Here is a 21,661-nt window from a genome sequence, read left to right as displayed (position 1 = left end):
CTAGATTTTTGAACACTGCCGTGCAATCCAGGCACATGCTTCTCAGAAGGAAGACCCCCCTGCATTTAGTGGGGTTTACACCCAGTAGGCGGGAAGGAGAAGATCGCAGCACTAACTGCCCAATTAAAAGATCGAGCTTGAACATTCTAGCTTTGCTGCCCTATTTTACCTTTTCTGAAGATCGTCTTGACGCTTTCTGTATTTGTTTGCTGGTGTATCACCTCACAAGTATTGCTTTCCATTTCTTGCCATTGAGAGAGGGGGATGGTGAGTTGGCTGCTGGCCCAGTAGGTTCCATCTGCCATCTCCTTTTCCACAGTGTCTTCCTGCTTATTTTGCAGGCCATCCTTCCACTGGATGGTGACATTTGCGGGTCTGTAATTAAATGCGATGCATTTCAACATCATGGTTTTCTTCACCCAATCTACTGACTGTAGGAGTTCCGCAGTAGGAGCTTGAGGCTTCAGTGAATCTGTAAAGAAACTGGGATAATCAGGAGCCATAATAAAAGAGGAAGAAGGGTCATATCATAGGGTGCACTAGGGTGACATCAAATGATAAGTTACCTGTAATAAGCAAAAGGATCTCCCTGGAGTGTAAATAAAAGAATTGGAGACGCTCTTCATGAAGCAAATTAGGGCCGTATTGAATCTTCCTGACGTAGACTCTTTGTAGGATGGTGGGAATGTGCAGCTGATGGAAGTGGTGTCTGAGCATGTCCAGAATAATTGGGCCCCAAGTACTAGGAGGAGTAACCAGCAACCTTGTCTAGAACTAGGTTGTTTTTTTTTTTGCCAATGAAATTAGACTTGTGCAAGAAATGTAAAAACTACTGGAAACTTTGAAATCGTATAATTAAAAAAACACTTCTTTGGGGGAAAAATGGTGCAAAGTTGAAATGCATGCAATGATTTCTTCCTCAACCTATATTTAAAATATACAATTATTCACCTGCTGTCCCTTTTTTACTTTCTGGATGACGTTTTTAGCTCAGGCAGTGCTTGCCTGCCTTCTCAAAGGCAAGACCCACTTATCTAGTGCACATATTGGATTGCATAATGTAAACACCCACAGCATATACATCTTAGAGTGGTAGCAGGACATTGGTTGCATAGCCAGCTGAGAGAAAAGTTCAACCGCCTCAGTGAGAAAAATCAAAGAACAGCAAATATATGATGTAGCTTCAGATATCAATCCTAGGTCAGAGTCCCCAGAAAAAAGCAAGCAGCTATTAACCAACAATGAAGGAGGTTTGCTTTTCTCATTAAATGCATGTTTGGTTTGAATGTTGTATATATAGAAACGATCATGCTCGGATACACTAGAGTGTTTGGCATAAACATTGTATGATAACAAGTGAGTGAATAAAACTTCTTTCAAAGCATTTGGGACATGAACAAAATAAGACGATACCAGCTAGATGTTTTTGTTTGGTCTGGGAAGCTAAGCAGGATCAGGGATGGTTAGGATTTGGAGGTGAGACATTTGGGGAATTCCAGAACTGCGAGCTAGACCAGGGAGTTGAAAACTTCCCAGGAAGAGACACTGTCCATCACTTCTGTACTGCTGTCAGGTAGATGTTATGGACCTGTCCTTGAGGTCAGGCAGGAACTAAGTTTGACTTGAAGAAAATATTCGTTTACCTTAATTTTTCATGTGAGTTCCCTAAAATGTCAACATTTTCCAATAGAAGAAAAAGGGAAAAAAAAATCCATCCCATCCTTCTGCTTTTTTCCAGTTGTTCCTGCACCCCCCGCAGTTCTTCTTTAGGCAAAAGTATGAACTGATTCCTTTGAAAGGACAGAAATGAGGCAAGATTGTGTGAATGCTCCATCAGTGGTGTTTGATTTTGATGGCTGTTTAACATGGAAAACCCATTGTCAGAATCATTTGCACAATGCAGATACTTGTATGAACTGGACCGGGTCCCCTCTATTAGTATTTGCACTGACTCACAGAATTTAGGATTAAAGACATGACAGGATTCATTTTAGCAGGCATTTCGCTGAATCGAGACACACCCTGCTTTCCATGTACTACCCCTGTAGATATACCCTGGGTATGCATAAAAATATTATAATTGATCAATATATTTATCTTATAAACATATTTGCTTAAACCCAGATTACTATTGCTCTTAATCTTGGCGCCTGGACTCTTTTCTCCTGTTAAGATTGCAAGTTGGCATGTGACAAATTTTGGATTGGTTGCAGGGAATAGAATATTTTGGATTTGATATTCCTCTCTCCTTCCTTTTCCATGACTCTTGTCCACTCCTTTGTAAAATATGGTTGAGCTTGATTGCTAGTTGAGCTTGTCCTACATAGCGGCACTCAGGGAGGCAGGTTTTACCCAGGAGCTGGTCCTCCACTAATCACAGCTAGAAGATTAAGCCAACAGCAGCTGTCCCTGGACTCTGGATACCATTACACAGTTGGATGTGATGGAAGGAAGGAAGGAGTGAGGTCTGACAAGATCTCATAAGATATTGCAAGCGATTGTCACAATTTTGTATGAAATTGTGATCAGGATTTGGACAGTGTTGAGTTTTGGGGGGAAGGGCTCTGTAAGGCACAAGAATCTCTGCTGCTCCATAATATAAATTTTCATCTGGGCTCCTCAGAATAACAACTTAACAGTGCCACACATGTAGCACCTTAAATAATTAGCGATATTTTCCAATGAATGGGTCCTTCTTTCCATTAATGGACCTGCATCTCAGCAGTGCTGAAGTGCTAAACCAAAGGATGTTTGTGATCTTTCTGCTTATGAAGCCTTTACAGTGAAGAATCTGTTGGCAGAAGATCCACCATGCTTGCAATTTGACTCATCGTCACACCTTCCGCACCCACCTTAGAAGGTCCACTTACCAATGGGTACATTTTCATAAGCCGTGTATGGAATTTGAGAAGCAGGATGGTGCACTACACAGTGGTATCCGCCTCCCTTTCCTCCCGGTTCATCCCTGCCAATTCTCAAGATGCTGTAAATGGAGTACCCGTTTGCAGTCTGTGTTGCAATCCCATTATCATACAGCTTTTCATTCAGGGATACATTATTTCTTTTCCACGAGATGCTAATTTCTGCTGGGGAAAATCCACTCACATCGCAGATAAGAATGAGAGCAGTGATGCTGTTGAACGAAATATCCAGGGAGGCTCGAGAAATGAGGACAGAGGGTGCTTGAATTTCTAAGTCGAAAAAGAAAAGCAACACACAGCGTTTTTAGAATAGAAAATAACATGGTACTTTCGCCTGTTCAGGGCATCGCTTTAACTAAATGACCTTGACATTATTTTTAAACTCCCAATGGGTAATGATGTAAAGAAGGCCAAGAAAGAAATAGAATTGTTTCCAAATTAAGATTTTGGTTTTAATGCTTCTCTCTCTGCTTTTGGCGCTGGACATTTCTAGACAAGGCTCATAGTCCTACCTTTATTTATTTGTTTGTTTATTTATTAATCATATTTATTTATTTGTTTATTTATTAATCATATTGATACGGCTGCCCATCGCACACAAAGCGACTCTGGGTGGCATACAACCATGAGATAAAACGGCAGATAGATTAAAAAAAAAAGAATCGTTATCAACAGATAAAAAGTAATTGTTAAAATAAAAATATCATCAAAAAATTTAAAATTTACAAGCCCCACGGAGACAGCAAGAATGTCAATCACAGCGGAGCCATTTAAGAATGTCTCCCGTTCCCAAAGACCCCCAGGCCTGATGACATCACCAGGTCTTGAGGGACTTCCTAAAGGATAGCAGGGAAGGAGCGAGCCTAACATCAGTGGGGAGAATGTTCTACAAGGCGGGAGCCATGACAGAGAAGGCCCGCCTCCTGGGACCCACCAAATGCAAGTCCCTGGCTGATGGAACCCATAGCATACCTCTCCTGCTGGATCTAATGGGATGGGCTGATGTAATCCGGGAGAGGTGGTCCCTCTGGGAGCCTGGGCCCATGCCATGAAGGGCTTTACAGGTCAAAACCACCACCTTGAATTGGACCCAGAAGCAGACTGGCAGCCAATGCAGCTTGCGAAGCAGACGTGTAACTGCCCGTGCAGCCGCATTCTGTACCAGTTGAAGCTTCCAGATACTCTTCAAAGGCAGCCCCATGTAGAACGCATTACAGTAGTCCAATCTGGAGGTGACAAGGGCATGAGTGACTGTGAGCAGAGCCTCCTGATCCAGGAAGGGGCGCGATTGGCACACAACACAAAGCTGTGCAAAGGCCCTCCTAGACACAACTGCCACCTGTCCTCTAATTTCTCTGCTTTGTTATGGCCTTTTGGGTTAGTCTGGACTCCTGGTGACTACATAAAGAGGTCCATGAAGTTTTCTTTTCTAGATCAGGGGCCCCTTCAGACAGTCACTCATGCCCTAGTCACACCATGGCTTGACTACTGCAACAAGCTCTACATGGGGCTACCCTTGAAGACCACCTGGAAGTTTCAACTGGTCCAGAGTGCGGTGGTACAAGCAATAATGGGCATGCATTGGTATGCCCATGTAACACTCTGCTTTCTGAGCTGCACTGGTTGCCAGTTTGCTTCTGGGTGCAAGTCAAGGGGCTGGTTGTTACCTATAAAGCTCTCTATGGCAGACAGCCTGGGTACTTGAGGGACCACCTGGCTCCCATGGCATCTGCCTGGCTGATTCAATCCTGCAGGATTGGCATGCTCTGGGTGCCTTTGATTAAACTAGGTCATGTCTCAAGACTCTGGAAGTGTGCCATCTGTGTAGCAGCACCTGCCTGCTGAGATCTGAATGGTTCCCACTCTTCTACTGTTTAAAAGAGAAGTGAAGACCTGGCTGTTCTCCCAGGCCTTCGATGAGGGAGAGTGAGACCCCTCGTTTCATCACACTTGTCATCTTTTATCTTTATCTTTTATTGATTTTATTGTAACTTCTTTGTCTGATTGTTGTGAGTGGCCCCACGTCATTGAGAGTTGGGTGGCATGCAAGTTTAATATGTTATTATTAGTATTAGTATTACAGGTAGTCCTCACTTAACAACCATTTGTTTAGTGATGGTTTGGACTTACAATGGTGCTGAAAAAACCTGACTTAGGGCCAGTCCTCACACTTATGACCAGTTTGCATTTATGACCGCTGCTACATCTCGTGGTCACACGATCACCATTTTCTACCTTCCCGGCTGGCTTCTGGCAAGCAAAATCAATGGGGAACTGCATAATTCACTTAATGACCACATGGTTCACTTAACAGCCATGTCGATTCACTTAATGACCACCACAAAAGTAATAAAATTGGGTCAGATTCGCTTAATGACTGCTTTGCTTAGCATCCAAAATGCTGGTTCCAATTGTGGTCGTTAAATGAGGATTACCCATAGTAGCATTATTATCATCATTTTGGAAGTGGTTTGCCAAAATCTTTTTCCTACCACAAAGAGAGAATGACTGGCCCAAAATCATACAACTGGCTTTCATGCCTAAGAACCTGGTCTCCCCTCTCTAAATCCAGTGTTTTTAACCACTAACCAAACTGGCTGATTCCTAATTTAGTGCCTGTTTTCTTTCCCAATTTTTCCTTCCCCAGATCTGCCCAGTCAGTCTGTAATTTCACAGTCAGGTGTATCCAGAGAGGCAAGCAGAAAATGTATTGTGTGTAAGGTCACCATTCAAACTGTACATGTGTTGTGATGTCAGAGCATGTGCATAAGGGGTGGGAGTCATGCTATGACATCACAACTCATTTGTCATGCTGTCAGAGGTCCAACAGACACCCCTGTGCATGTTGAATATGATAATCTCATGCAGCTGAGCTGCCAGTCCCATTTGGCTTGCTCTATCAGAAAGAACCAAATAAGATACAAATCAATGCGTGAGGCCTCACTGTGACCATACCAACTTTTTGCTTCCTTTTGATTATCCGGAAAAAAAAACCCTGACTCTTTCTTCTGGTGAAGTAACAAGGCAGAATATGGAGTTTTTTCAGGGAAATTTAAGAGCAGAGAAGATGTTCCATCCTGTCCTAGTCTAGGGGAACAATAGGAATCATTTTAGAAGGAGGCGGATGGAATATGTGTGTGATGCACCCATACAATTTACTGCTATTTTTAAAAATGTATTTCTTAATTTTATATCCCTTCAGGAACTCTAGGTAGCTTGCTTGGGGATCCTCATAACAATAACACTTTGGAGGCAGGCTGGCCCAGAATCACTGAAAGTGCTTCAAGGCTGGGAGTGAACTTGGCTTTCCCCAATCCTTGGTCAATCCCTTCGCACTACGCACTGACTCTCAAAATGTGTCTTTGCATATAGATTTGTGTGTACAGTATGTGTGTGAATTTCCTCTATTTGCTAAAAGGTTGGACTTGAAGGAGGGCCCCTTAGTCATTTCTTCAGCTCAAGTGCTTTCTTTTCATGCATCAGAGAACTTCTGTCTGTGTATAACTAGATGCCATTTTTTGTTTCTCTGCGGTAGACATTAAAATATCGCAAGCAGGCCATACGGCTGATCCTCCTGGCCATTATTTTTTGGCCTTCAGAAACATGGAAAGAGTAAAAAGGGCCAGGAAGGAAAAGATGAATTTGTGAAGCCCATCCATGTGAAAGATTGCGAGGAGGTTGAAAAAGAATTTGGGGAAATGCTAGACTTAAACTGCCAACAGAGAGGAGAGGAATTCCTTGGTAGCTTATCTCATAAACATCAGCCCAAGTTGCAAAATACCTTGGAAAAGGAAATCAAAATGTTCAAAGAAACTCTACTTTAATGAAGTCACTAATAACAAAGGGTAGCTGATTTCCATCACAACTTCCAAGATACTTTATGTTACTCCTGTTTTGCACATTAAAACTTTTTATTGTGAAGTTATGTAACTCTTGCTTCCTTGACAGAGAGGCGCCGTAAGGGGCTTGACAATCTACTCACGAGTATCTTTTTTGATGGTTATTTCTTCTGTGAGTTCTTCAAAGCAAGCCCCGGCTACTTTGCAAGTGAAGATGGTGCCCTTTGTCCATTGCTCCAAAGACACCGAATGATTACTTCTCAGGTTCTGACTTCCATTAGCATCTGTCTTCACCTTCTCAGTCACACCATCACTGCTGGGCTTGCCATCCACCAGCCAGGTTATCTGAGCACTTTCAAGGTTAGAAGAAATCACAGTGCAGACTAGGATGGCCGACTCATCAAGCAGGCTTTTATAAGATGGTTTGGTAAAAAGCAGGATGGGCCGATGCGTACAACCATAGCACACTGTGGAGAACGTCAAGAGACAGATGATACAAAGGCTATAATACTATCTGAGGATAGCACTTCTTGCATGGGGAGAAATGATTAGTGATTTAGCAGCAGTGACTGATTTGCTAACATGCAGCAAGACAGTTTTTTTTTTAAAATAATAAAATTAAGGAAAACTGAGCAATGTCCTAGGTTGAACAGCTGCTTATGAAAAGCATTAATACCAGGCTCAAACTTTATATATTTACATCTACGTCTATCTGTCTGTCTATTTGTCTGGCCAACCACTCACCAAGTTACTCTTGGCAGATAGCCAGGGCTAAAAAAAATCAAAATATGTAAGTGCAACAATAAAATTCATTTACATGACATACTAAACTATAAACAGACCTCATATAATTACCACTGGTTCATCTAACGTCCTGGCCAAGTGGCTGAGGGAAGAGTCAGTTCTTAGGGACCTTCTTAAAGGTTGGCATTTATTATTGTTAAGATGTTGGCTTATTATATCTGTGTGGATTTCAATTAAGTTGTTCATCTTAATGTTCAATTAAGAATTTAAGTACATCATACCATTAAGATAAACAACCACAAGGCCCTGATGTGAAAATCTGAGCAGCAGAATCTTCATAGGTCCCCATAGAGTTCTTTAAAGAAATGTATTTTCACAGCTCTACAAAACTATAATAGGGAGGGGGTGGCCTGAATATCTGGGGGTAGAGGGGTCTTCAGTGAGAAGGTTTGAGCATGGGATCCATGGAGATGGCATGCCCTTAGATTTGGGACCCTCAGCAAGCCCTCTCTATTAGATCCCATTGGGAGTGCAGACTCAACTTGGAGAAGGTGGTCTTAGAGATATCCAAGCCCTAAGCTGTATAAGGCTTTAAAGGGGATAAGTAACACCTTTTCCCATATCCAAAAGTTGAATGTGGATTCATGCAGCTTCTGGAGTAGTAGTTTTATCTGGGTAAACCTAGATACTTCCATAACTGTTTGGGCCACTGTATCCTGGAGCAGCTGAAGCTTCTGTATGGTTTTCAAATGCAGCCCCACATAGAACAAATTGCAAGAATTCAGCTGCATGAAAAGGGAATAATAAACTGATAGCACAGTCTCCTATTCCAGAAATGGTCACAACTGCTGCATAAGTTGTAATTAGTTTATATGAATAAGGGATGATAATCTCAGGCTCCAGTGCTAGCCTTCAATCAGCCCAGTGTCACCCAGATGGGCTTCCCAAACTCCTAGCACATCTTCAGAAGCATATCTTAGGGTAAGTCCCAGGTGATAATCTGCCCAGATCACTTCTTACCCGTCCATCACTCTGTTGCCCATAACCTCTTAGGTGGTAATCCTCACCTTGACATTTGCTGGTATTGTGCGTTGTTATGTTTTGGCTGCCTGGCGGGCGAGTCACTTTACAGGTGTAGCGGTCCCCTTTGTCCCAACTCTCTTTGCTGATGTTCATGTGGATGAAACTGGAGTAACCACCACCCTTCCCTGCATCAGCTTTCAATGCCACCTCTACTTTCTTCTGGATCTCTACTCCATTCTTCAGCCATTCCACTTCAGCTTTTCCGCCACTAAGGCTTCTTAAGAAGCACATCAGCTCCACGTTGGCCTCTGAGCCCTGTTTGCTGCAACTGGGTGTTAAGATCTGAATGTCAACTGGCTTCAGAGGCTGCCAAATGCAATCTGAGAATGGAAAGGGCAACGATAAAAGAAGAAGTGTCTTTTAATCTTTCTCTCAGACTTGACCTCAGTGAAGCCCGCTCTTTCTTCTGAGGCTACTACTTGGGATGGAAGAAAAGATGGCCTTTGTTCCATCTTCCTTCTCAAGCCAAAGGGCCACTTTGGTTGGGGGGAGGGAAACTAACTCCCCTTGTGTGCTGGTATTTTCAAGGTTTTAAAGAATGATACAAAATGCTAACCCATACATTTGACTTCATGGTTAGCATGGACCTTCAAACGTTGGGTTACGTTCTCCCAACCTTTTTAGCCCCAGCTCTCAGGGAAATGAGACTGTGGCGTACTTCATGCGCCTGCCATGAGCACTTCATTATGTGGAGATTGGGGAGAGAAGAGACATCTCTTCTTGCTGATGCTCTCCCTCATTATGGTTGCTGAGAGAAGGACTGGGTTTCTTTTGTGCTTGTCTGGCTTCCCAGTTTCCGTATTTCCCCTACTGGGGTCTCGGGAATGGGTGATTGGCAACAGGGACAATTATCCTGGCTCATGGCAACCCAAGAGGCTCACCTTCCCTGTTTCTGTGCACACCACTGTCCCCCAGATTGGGCACACACACCTGGCAGAGTCCCAGCACCACATCTACCCATCAGCCCTCTGGTGGCCTTAACCTCCCCTTGCTCAGCCTCTTGAAGAAACTTACATTGGTTTGTGAAGGTGGCCGAGGGAAGGTCAGATGCTTTCCCATTTGACTTTGCCTTGGCAAGGCATTTGTAAGGTACTTTTGAGAAGCTGGAGGAAGGGACTGTGAGCTGACTTGTCATAAACCAGTTCTGTCCGGTCACTTGCTGCGATGGGAATTTTTTCTCTCCTGGAGCGTCAGGTTCCCACATGATTTCCAAAGTATTTACACCATATTCAATGAGCAGGCAAGCAAAAGTGACACTCTCAGTATCTTCCTTATTATTGGAGTTACAGCAGGGCCAAAGGGGGAGGATGGAAGGAGTTACTTTCGTAGAAACTGTAGGAGAGAAAAAAATAAAGTGATGGGAGGCAACAGGAAACATTTCAGGTTGGGAACCAATCTTGAAATGAGTTCGATTATGCTAAGCTGGATTTAATTAAATTAAAAGCTTCCATCAACTTTAATTTAATTTAATTTAATTTTAATTGTAATTGTAATTCCAAATTTGATTTTGTTTGTTATACATATAGTGTGTAGTTTTTAAGTTTTAAAATATTAAGCCCTGATTGTTGAAGAAACAGAAAAGCCAATCAATCAATCAATCAATCAATCAATCAATCAATCAATCAATCATGCTATAGCTTAAAAGCCTTTATGGAGCCTTTATACTGTTTTTTTCTGAAATATCTTATTTTTGGCTGAATGTCAATAAATGCAATTACACCCACTTGGATTTTATTATGACTGAATGCTAAGATACCACTACTATTGATATGGAATGAGGTAGCTCCTGAACCTGTTTTGGTAATCACAGGAGTCTCCCACCAACAATCAGCACTGTAAAAAAGAAGTAGTGTAAACAAAAAATTAGGTAATTTAGACAAATAAAGAAAAGATACAAAACTTTTTACAAAACCCAGGAAAAAATTGAAATCTGTCCACTCTGAATCTTCTCCACTGGCATCAAGGAGGTGATACATGATGGGGCACCTGACCACTAGAAACTAATAACAAAACATGGCAGGCAACTTCTGCATACACTCTGTTTTTCCAGATGTTCTGGAAAAAACACATGGTTACCCTGTTCTGCACATGCAAAAAAATGGAGGTGACCATTTTGCAAATATACCAAATGGCAGCTGTATATTTTTCCCATTAATAAATAGAGTACTTCTGTAGAGAATAAGAAAGATGACTTGGCAGAGATTCTATTGTCCAGGCCAAAGGAGCTGAAGCATTTTTTTTGAAGTCCAGAATCAAGTAACGTTCAGAAATGGCTCAGGCAGATGCCTCCCTTATTTACTGAACTATAAGAAGGGGTTACAGCACAAACAGATTCGCAAGATACTGGCATTATAGCCAATCTCAATAAAAGTAGTTTTAGCCTTCCTTTGGAGGCTAACTTGATTTCCTGTTCTGGTCTACCTTGTGGAGCTGACATTTTCTGATCAACATCTCATCCTCCCTCCCTCTTCCTTCCTCTTTCCCTTCATTCCCTCCAAATATTCACTGCATTTCATTTTAGTTTGAATTAGGTCAAAATGTATTAAATAAGTCACGTGCAGCTGTCCTTCAACATTTTGTTCTTCAAATTTCTATCACCGCCCATCTCTCCCAAAAAGGGGACTCTGGTTTTCTTGATACTGAGATCACCATGAATGTAAGTTAAGATATTCAACCCAGCAATCCATATTAAACCCTCTATCAGCTATATTGTTGCCCATGATACTAAGTTTATATATTTTGATATTTGGGAACATTAGGAAATTCCAATAGAGGAAAATATATGTAGTTCAGGGTTGAATGTGGAGTCCTTGGTGCTCTCTGAGCTTGGTTGTTTGCTTGCAGATGTTTCATTACCCAGCTAGGTAACATCATCAGAGCTAGTGAGGGTGGGGGTTCCTCTCTGTTTATATACAGTAGCTTGCCCAAAAGGGAAGGATGTCCTTGCCGGGAAAATAAATGCACATATAATTTCCTAATGTGCTTGGTGCTCTCTGAGCTTGGTTGTTTGCTTGCAGATGTTTCATTACCTGACTAGGTAACTTCATCAGTGCTAGTGAGGGTGGGGTTTGTTCCCTGTTTATATACAGTAGCTTGCCCTGCCAGTGTTGGTGGGGGTGTGGTTTTCCCCTTGGAAGTTCCTTGATTTGGGTATTGGTCTCTGCTTGATTGTTTGTCTGGTTTATCAATGTAGTTTATCTCAATTCCAAGCTTATAAATGTGGTTTATCTCTTTGCCAAGCTTCATGCAGAAGACTAGCAGAGCACATCCATGAACATCAACTAGCTGTCAGAAGACATGATGAAAACTCCTTAATCTCACAACACCTGGACAGATTCAGCCACAGTTTCAGCTGGGAAACTGTGAGCAAGCTAGACCAAGCTAAATCCAAACCACTAGGCAATTCCTGGAAGCTTGGCATTCAAACAGATCAGCCATCAATAGACACAGAGAGATAAACCACATTAATACACCATTCAAAAGAGACAATAAAAAAGTAAGAAGGAAAGAAAAGGACCATAACACATCCTCTCCAGCAACCAACACCCAGATAAGCAGGGATTAACACCAGACAAACAATCAATCAGAGACCAATACCCAAATCAAGGAACTTCGAAGGGGAAAACCACACCCCCACCAACACTGGCAGGGTGAGCTACTGTATATAAACAGGGAACAAACCCCACCCTCACTAGCACTGATGAAGTTACCTAGTCAGGTAATGAAACGTCTGCAAGCAAACAACCAAGCTCAGAGAGCACCAAGCACATTAAGAAATTATATGTGCATTTATTTTCCTGGCAAGGACATCCTTCCCTTTTGGGGGAGATGGGCGGTTGCAAAATTTGATAAAATAAATAAAATGAATAAAATCCTGCACTGGATGGATAAACTGAGAGTAAGCCCTGATGTATTTCTTTCTATTGTCCATGGCTGTATAATGCTGGGATATTGTTTTTAGGGAAGCCTGTATTATTGAGGCTGAGGAGTCTGCTAAGCTTCTGATAAACATTTGTGAAAGTCAAAATTTTAGAGGCCGTGTGGGAGCTATTGCTTGAAGCAATCAACCTACAGAACAACCAAAATCTAAATGTAGTCAAGGAGGAAGGTACTGTATAAACTTTCTTCTGCAGTCAATTCACCAAAGACTTTTGTTTTAGAAGGGAAGACCAGATGTTTCAGTCTCTGTGTACAACATCCACAACACTCTCTACACTTGGTAGACTTCAATCAGCATATGCTTCATGACTGAAAATGGCCCAGAAAAGCCAGGAAATGACCTACAGGAACCAGAATCCAAGTTGGGGAAAAGAGTTATTTCTGTTCTGCATCAGTAAATGATCTGAAATTTAAGTAGGACTTGAGACATGACCAAAGGAACAGAAGAATTGCCTCTTTCAATTAAGATTTTTTTTTTAAATTTCCAAAATACAGGACACCAACTTAAACATGGATTTGCTTAAATGAACCACCATGTATTAACTTATTTCGGTCTGTGGATGACAAAGGTTTGTTCACAGTTGCCTCTTCTGCTGATAAATTGACTGACTGAAATACATGTGTCTGGAAATGTGTATCTCCTTGGCGTATGGAATACAGATTTGATACCTGGCAGAGAATACTTCTGCCCATGGAAGACAAATTGAGTCTGCTGAACATTCATGGCCTTCCACTCCAAACAAGTTTGGTGGTGTCTGGGGAATTTCGCTCCCAAATGAGTGTTGGACATGAAGCGCAAATAACCTTGCGACACCAACTGGAGGGAACACCTTGACCATCAGAGGATCTAGCCATCCTTGTTGTTCTTTCCACCCCCAACAGAAGGTTGCATAGAGATTATGTGCAGGATCTGGAACTCCGTCTGTTAATGAGCAGGATAACTCTGCAAATGGATGGAAGGGGACCAACTTTGGTGTGTGTGTGTGTGTGTGTGTGTGAGAGAGAGAGAGAGAGAGAAGCTGGCAAAAGATAGATTCTCTTTTAAAATGGCCCTCATCCATAACCCCCTTTGCATCCCCGTGGGTGAGGAAATTGGGCAGCAAGGAAGAAGGTTGCCCACTGTTCCATTCCAATGCCCTTCCCTCCTCCTTCCAGTTCTGTTATCCAGCATAGAGCATGCAGCCTTTCCTGTGCTTCCCAACACATATATATCCTCAAGTATATGGCCACTGTCATGAGTAAGGATGGCGAGCAGGGGGCTCCCATCCAGACTGTCAAGCACATGCGTAGCACTGAGGAATTGTTCAGCCATTCCAAGAGACACAGATCGGGACCGCCTTAACCCTTGGGGGTTATATGTCTGGGTTTTTCCCACGCTTCTTCAGTTTGTTAGGATTCCTGTTAAGTACTAGCAATAAATATTAGAGACCAGTTCCTTGTCTCAGTGTGTTTCCTGGTTGTTAGGACAGCCACCGTTAGTAAAGGGTTGGGAAGGATTCGAGAAACCACCCCCCTCCAGCATTCCCAGTCTTGCAATGTCAACTACTGTAAGGTTCAGAAAACAAATTGCGTGGCTGAACTAAGTTTGTCCAAAAAGCAAATTGAGATTCTGCAGTAACAACCGCTGGCACCTTCAGTACTAGAACAATTCACAAGGGAGGCACTTCATTAATCAAGAATAGATATTTATTACAGCATTGTATGGCAATCTCAATTAAAAAAGATGAACATTCTGGTCAGTACAGATTGTGAGAGATCCCCTGTCTGTTTCATATGAAGATAAAAGTGCAGTAAGGCTCTTTTAGGTATTAGATCAGGCAGACCATTCTGGCTAAAATCATAATAATGATAAAAAAATGAGTATAACCGAGACACAAGGAAGTATCCACAAAGATATATGTCACACAGAATATAACACAACAAAGTGAAGCAAAATTTCACCATGGATCTAAACTGTAAATAACTGGGCTGCTTCAGCTCATATGGAATCTTACGGCTATGATACAAAGCAAGGTAAAAATGACATCCCTCTCAAATAAATCCTTTCTCCTTTCACTGAAGTAGATGGAAAGGTCCTAAATAAAAAAAGTAGGTCAACGAATGTGGAGCCATTTGGGTTGGACCAGCCTCTGTCTTTCTATTTCACCTGGAATCAGAAAGAAGAAGAAAGAATGTTACTGTTGAGCAGAGATGAAACCTAATTTTCCCAGAAAGTGGGCTTACCCGAAACGTGGTCAGTCATAATTTTTAAAGTGAGGGGGAAATGATGACATATATGGAGAGTCACCATACTCAGGTATAGTGAGATCCCATTAGAGACTTGTAGCCTTTTCTAGCCTCACTCAACCGTTGTTGAGACACCATCAAGCCTGTTCTCATTACTATTGTTTTAGCACCACTGTGGCTGGATGACTTTAGAAGATGGTACAAATCACTAGTGAATATTCAGCCTAAACATATTTTGAAACATAAATGTAAATGAAATGAAAGCTAGGTTTTACCTGGCCCCAAACCCTGCTTCGTGGAGTGTGTTTCCCAGCATGACATTCAGGGGTCAAGTGTAATTACCAACTGGTAAATGCTGCACTTGCCTGATCTATAAGAATCCTACCACACAACTGTCTGCTCTGGACTGGACAACTTTCACTGACTTCAGTGTCCTTTGGGAACAAAGGTTGCAATCCACGGTGTTGTAAAGCAAAATGTGTGGGGCTGTCCCATGCATCTGAGTGGACCCCAAATTTTTCATTTCCCCCCTATGCATTCTTCAGTTCCATAATACAGCTTCCTCAGAAAGGGAAGAGCACGATAGGTACCAACTGAGAGCCTTGTGTTTTCTACCTCAGAATGGGAGAAAACCAAGCTGCCAATTTTCTGCCATCTTGTTTCTGAGCTTGATAGGTCAATAAAGGAGAATTCTAGAAGCCAAATAAAGGGGTTGAGGGACTGTAGTCCTCCTGCACCAATTTATACCTTTGTCATCCTCTTTCTTTTCTAAGCTTATGTACTGGTGGTCTAATGAAATAAGGAGAGAGAAAGGGTAAAAAATAAGGTTGGTTAGAATGGGTCATATGAGGAGTGGAGAACCTGAAGATAAGTAGTAAGGGATTCAGGTAGGAAGTGAAGGTAGTTGAGAATAAAGCAGATAGACCACAAAGGAGAACATCTGGACAATTTCCAGATGTGTGGACTTCAACTGCCAGAATTCCCTTGGTGAAACACTGAACCAGAGCAATGGATTGGAGGAATGGTGACAACCAAAATGGGTTCAAATTATTGCCACATCATCAGATTTGGAATTTGGCTCTAGTAACTCCACTGTCACTTCTGCTCTCAACTCAGTCTGAAGTATTCCCAGATATCACAATTAGATATATATGAGATATTGGTTATTCCACAATTTCAGTACACATAAATTGATTAAATTGATCCATGTGCTTGCCTTTTGTCTTTTCTGCAGTGCAGAACAAGGAGCATAAAGAGCATACAGTAGGAGAAATGCACACAAACATACTTTCCACAGTAGTGAAAACTATCTCCTTAAAAACTGGTTTCTAATGAAAGAGCACATAGCCAAAAGTATGCAGACAAGGGAAAATGCCTACCAAATGTTTCCAAATATCTATATGTATGTTTTCATATCACTCTGTATTATTAATAAATGATAGAAATCCATTCCAAAAGTGGGTATTGATGACTACAAAAGGCAGCTTCACCAATTGCAAGTTAAAGTCTACCAGTTTTCTATTTAGAAAATATGATCAAGGACATTTCACTTCAGTATCCCCGGTTTCTATCCTATGTGTCTTACCTTGATGACCGTCACAGTGGCACTGTAGAAGAGGCTCACTAGGAAAAGAATGATGAAGGTGGAAAGAATTGATGAGAGGTTCTGGAATTCTTCTTCATCCTCAGAGTCCACAATTCCATCTAAGTAACCTTTGGACAATACACGAAGGTCAGCTTCTAGAGTTCAGAAAGAAGTGAAGTTGCATTGAAGCTAAACGGCACATATAATAAGGGTAGCATGCAAGGGCCATGAAAGTGATATAGGACAGGACAGAGGGACTTGGGTATGCACAAAGTTCTTCACGAGACAATAAATACTTGATGATGCCAAGTAATAGCTGAGGAAACATGGGGAAAGAAGAAGTGAGCTAAGTTAGTAAAGCCTTGGAGTGGTGGGAGATGGCATTTCTTAAGACCATCCCGAAGAAGGGGGAAAAAAAAGTGGGGGTCTACCCTCTCCAGACTTCTAAAGGCTATTTTCAAATATTGAAATATTTTAATATTGATTAGCTTGGGCATTACTCAGCCCACCAAATCTGTCGATGTGAAGAAAGATGTATAAACACGAATGAAAAGATATATACACCTGCAGATTCAGGGGAAGAAAGTTTATATGGAACAGCGCATTGGGGCAAGATGTTCAGGCTGATCTGATTTGGTTGACAATGTGGTGCAATGTTGGTCTATAATCATGGGCAATTAATTTGAAGAAGTGAACTCTTAAGGATGAGTTCAAAGCTTGCTTTCTGAATGGGTACAGGAAATCCATTTGATATGGTGCTCTCCTTGAAATCCCCCAGAACACAATAATAATTGTCTCCTTGGCTTTTGGAGTTTTGTATAATCCTTGAAAGGACAACATACGTTCCTTTCAACTTGCAGTCATGGATTGTGAATACAGAATGTTCTGTTATGGCCTGCTACAATTTTTAGAAGCACTGGGAATATCTCGATTGTGAAAAACACTCTGATTTGGGGCAAAGAGATGTCTCATCCTCTGGATGTCCTTGGCTGTGAGCTTTTTTAATATGTCACATTAATATTAAATGAAACTGAGCCATCAAAAGAAGTTACAATCAGTCTCTCTTGCATCATCACAACCTTAGGCTAATTGTAAAGAAAGTGAAAGTGGTTTGATCACGGCCACTAGTCAGCTTTGTGGCTCATTAGAACTGAATTTGTGGTTTACAATACTTAAAGTCCATTCCATTATATTGCCATATTTTATTTTGTGTAACTGTGTGAGTGGATGTCAATGTATGAGCAAACTAGTGCACTCTGATTTGAATTCCCCTTTTATTCTATCTCTGAATATTAATGAAGATAGTTGAATTTTCCTTGAGTACAAAGAGAGATTCTTAGTCTGCTGTCTGAAAACAAGCTACCTCAGCTCAGTTAGGTAACTAAGTCAGATCCATAAGTGCACTAAGGAGACTACCATCTTTACAAAGAAGTTGAGCGGGATTCAATTTAGTGAGTCTTCCCAATGTGACTTTGAGTTCCCATTCAACAGCATCCAAAACTGAGATGGCCAGTATTTTGCTGTGAGGTGAGGTTGAGGATGAATTTTGCCTTTCCAAGTGCTATGGTTGATGATCCATGGCTTAACATTATTGAGAAGCAATGGGAAATAGGATAGATGGAAAAGGACAATGGTAGCATTGAATACTTATGGATCTTTCCTTGAAATAAGAATGAAACATGAATGGATCTTTCCTAATGAAATATGAATGGAACTGCTGAGGATTTTCCTCACTTTTGTCACTGTCAATATTCTTCCTTGTATGTTGGGAGAGAAGAATGAACATTCAGGGCATGGATCACCTTGTCTCCAATGAGCACTTTGGCCCTGGGCATGAACTTCTTCTCCTTCTTCTGGTTCTTATTTGAGGAGAAAGGATGGTTCTTTGGCCTTTTCTGGCATTGTGGCTATTTTATGACAATTAAAACTTGTGGAGAAGAATTTGTCTGGAGTATTTTTTGAGTCAAATACTAGAGTGAACATTCAGAAGAGTATTAATTTGAGGTTTAGATGGGAGAAATTAAAAGTTTTGAAGCATCAAACCTATCGTTTACCTGCTTACAAGAGAAAAGATTATGATTGCTCACCATGAAGGTCTTTGCTCTGCTCTAACAAAATTCATTTGCTCAAAAAACCAAAAAGGAAATAATAATTTTATCAAGGATGGCAGTATTATATATGTTTTATAAAAGATGAAATGGGTAGCTTTCAGGATGTATGGAAAATTTAAGCAGCTTATTATAGGACTGTTTAATGTAGAACTTATTTAATGCTTCTTTTTTGTTTTAAATCAGTTTGGGGGTTTTCCATCTCTATTGTTCAAATGAAGTAATCTCTGTTATTTCTCCTAAGGATGCTGGAATGTTCAGTGTGGTTAACATAATGAAGTGATGTTGATAGATCTATGAGATTTGTTAGTTAGTTAAATGTACGTAAGTGGATAATCTAATTAAATTGCATAAATTTTCCCCTCTGTAACTAAGGGCTCTAAAAGCAATCAGCAGTTTTTGACCTTGCATTAATGCATGAGATAATCTTTTATTGTCCCGAAGTTCTAAATATTTGATCTTCTAAATATTTTCATTATTACAAACGTTCACGATAAACAAAATAATTATGACTGTCTTTTAAAACGCTGTATTTCTCTTTTTATAGAAGAACATCTGTGTCCTGGGAATTGTTGATCGGTACTAGACTATTTTGCAGGAAACCCCAAATGTCATTCACTGATATTCAGAACAGCACCACTGTTATTTTATTGTGCATTTGCTATTGGACAAATGTATGTATGTATGGTGAGTCTGAATGGAAGCACGTCAGTGCACTCAAAAGAGATGTTTTATGTTCTTGTTCATGTGACTCTTTGTTGTATTGGTGTCTACAGTTTTTACTTTCACTTATAAGAGAAAAATAAAGGCCATTTTGCCCAGAGCTGTTATGCATGATATTGCCTCCAATATGTATTGAGTTGCGTTTATATTGAAAGAATACTGCTCTGTCTAAAGAGCCACTGGGGTATTATTTTAGTGTGTTTTAGACATTCATACAACTCTCTCTTAAGAACTTCCTGGTCTTGTACAAAGGATGTAATGTTGCCACAGGTAATTCCTTATGGACACCCAATGGATGAGTCATTTCCTTGCTTGTAAAATAAATTAAAAAGAAGTGTTCAAGACCTTTCATGGTCCTAGCCTGTGCATGTACAGAGTGGCATGATCTCAGAACATGAATAGCTCTAAATTAGGCATTGATGTTGGGAGTCGATAATCCGTGATGGTCCAGAAAAGAGAGGCTGTCCACCAGCTTTCTAAAATAGCTCTTCTTCAGTTTAATGCAGGGACAGAACAACTTAGAACAAGGACTGTTATGCTGTAGAAGAATGTGAAGTGCAAGAGATATTGCTGGAAGAAAGAAATGAGAAAAGATTAAGGAAGAGTTGGAGAAGGAATATTGATGCAACAGGAAGTCAGAACCTCCAGTATATTCATGCATCATCGCTATTTTTCACAATAAGCCAGATTTTTTCTTTGTTTTGAGAAAAATACTTTATTGCAAAATATTTATTTTCTTCAAAAAGATGTGGCCAGCTAATGCTTTAACAATGACACATCTTTCCTTAGATACCTGCCTTCATCACTGCAAACTTTCCACCAAAGAATCAATAATGAAGCAGGAGAAACAGGTGCTGGTGGGAATAGGGCAAATGAAGGTTTCTTAAAAGAAATTAGGTTGACAATTAGTAGCAACCGCTTGCGAGATCGGAGAGGACTACAGAGACGTTGACGGCGGATGGTTTACCCGTGTTCTTGTCTATGGTCTTCTGAACTGTCTCGTAGGGCAAGGCTTCATGTCCCACCAAGCAAGTGAAAGTATCTCCAGAATTCCATTGCTCTTCGCTGATGGTCAACATGCTGTAGGAAGAGTACAGGTTGGATGTCTTGGACTCTTGTATGGGTTGGCTGGTGTAGTACTCTGATTCACTGACTGGCTGGTCATTATGGATCCATCGCACAAAGATGTCGCTAGGAGCGAAACTTTTCTGGAGGCATGTAACGGTGGCTGTTTCCCGCAAAGCCAGTTGTTCTGATGGAGGTGGAATGACGTAGACAGAAGGAGGTTTTCTTTTGACACCTGGACAAAGGGAAGAGGAAAAGAAAAGTGTGAGAATATTTAGTACACATTCTGTATCACACTTAACTACTGTAGCTTTGTGAGACCACACTTAAATTTTGGTATGTCAAAGAACGAAGATGAATTTATTAGCTTAGGGGTAGAAGGCGCACATTTAGAAGAAAAGAAGGCTCTTCTACTTAATGTAGACAAGAGAAAGGAAATCGTATGGAATATGACTGAGCCAGAATTAGATGCCAAGGGATTCATTTGCTTACACTGCCTATCTATGTCATGTGACCTGTCAAGACCAATGCAGCCTGGGAGCAATTAGCTTTATGCTACTTGTGTAAGACTGTGGATCACCATCCTCGCGGTCACAAGCTGTGTGCCAACTTTTCCTAGAAGAAGTTGAGAATACAGTTTCTCTCCATAAAAGAAGAGTGAGAATTGAAAAGAAAATGGCTGTAGACCACTGTGGGTGTGGAAACTGGATTCTCAGTGGATGTGCTTGATTGGAGTTAAGGAGCAAAGGAATTACCAGCTTCATAGCATGAATAGGGTTCATGGGGATGTTAATTATTGTAACTGGAGAAAGACATTTTGGGGTATCCTGAGAGAGGTCCTGAAGATTCTGTTCCTACTCTGGATTGAATACTCTTAATCCATGTGGTGTTAATGTCCAAAATCACTTATCTAGAAACCTCCTGGATCAAGTGACCCCAATGCATTTCATGGATCAATATGAAAGAGAAACTTACCACTCTGCTTCTTGAGGGTTTTTTCTACTGGTTTGACAAATACGCCTTCAAATGTAGTTTTGCAGGTAAAGGTTTCACCCTCCTTCCATTCTGTTGCACACATTGTGGCTACAGCATCAACATAGTACAGGTCATTTCTCTGGGCCTGTAAGTTCCCCAGGACAGTAGGCAGTTGCTTGTGGTCTGATGCTCGTGTCCAGGTGACATTCAAGGCTGAAGTGTCCTGACCAATAGGTATATTGGAGATTCTGCAAGTCAGGTTGGCTGAGCCGGTCTGGTACATATCGGCAAAAGTTGGGGGGATGGTTTCCACATAAACACTGTCACACCCTGAGGGAGTACCTGAGGAACATCAAGGCAAAAGTGAGAAGAATGTTTGATCCTACAATAAAATAGTAACTTGTACAAACTTTCCTACTTGTCTGATATTTCATAACAAGCATATGATAAAGC

At 41.1% G+C, this 21,661-nt stretch overlaps 1 protein-coding gene and 1 gene segment (V, D, J or C); both read right to left on the bottom strand.

The window, feature by feature from the left end:
- LOC134495892 (uncharacterized) overlaps nucleotides 1-21,661 on the bottom strand; it is a 38,392-nt gene that overhangs the window by 7,592 nt on the left and 9,139 nt on the right. The window contains exons 2-6 of the mRNA XM_063301537.1: nucleotides 9,602-9,919; nucleotides 8,572-8,907; nucleotides 6,904-7,227; nucleotides 2,871-3,191; nucleotides 170-472 (exon numbers count right to left, since the gene is read on the bottom strand). Of these exons, the coding sequence (XP_063157607.1) occupies nucleotides 170-472; nucleotides 2,871-3,191; nucleotides 6,904-7,227; nucleotides 8,572-8,907; nucleotides 9,602-9,791 (1,474 nt within the window). The 5' untranslated portion in view covers nucleotides 9,792-9,919. The remainder of the gene's footprint in view (nucleotides 1-169; nucleotides 473-2,870; nucleotides 3,192-6,903; nucleotides 7,228-8,571; nucleotides 8,908-9,601; nucleotides 9,920-21,661) is intronic.
- LOC134497233 (Ig mu chain C region membrane-bound form-like) overlaps nucleotides 14,195-21,661 on the bottom strand; it is a 440,887-nt gene continuing 433,420 nt past the window's right edge. The window contains 4 exon segments of the C gene segment in view: nucleotides 14,195-14,672; nucleotides 16,338-16,465; nucleotides 20,136-20,468; nucleotides 21,209-21,550. Of these exon segments, the coding sequence occupies nucleotides 14,664-14,672; nucleotides 16,338-16,465; nucleotides 20,136-20,468; nucleotides 21,209-21,550 (812 nt within the window).

Source organism: Candoia aspera, chromosome 4 (assembly GCF_035149785.1).
Source record: "Candoia aspera isolate rCanAsp1 chromosome 4, rCanAsp1.hap2, whole genome shotgun sequence".
Lineage (NCBI taxonomy): Eukaryota > Metazoa > Chordata > Lepidosauria > Squamata > Boidae > Candoia > Candoia aspera.
Note: the sequence above shows the minus strand (reverse complement) of the source record. Positions and strands in the feature narration are given on the sequence as shown.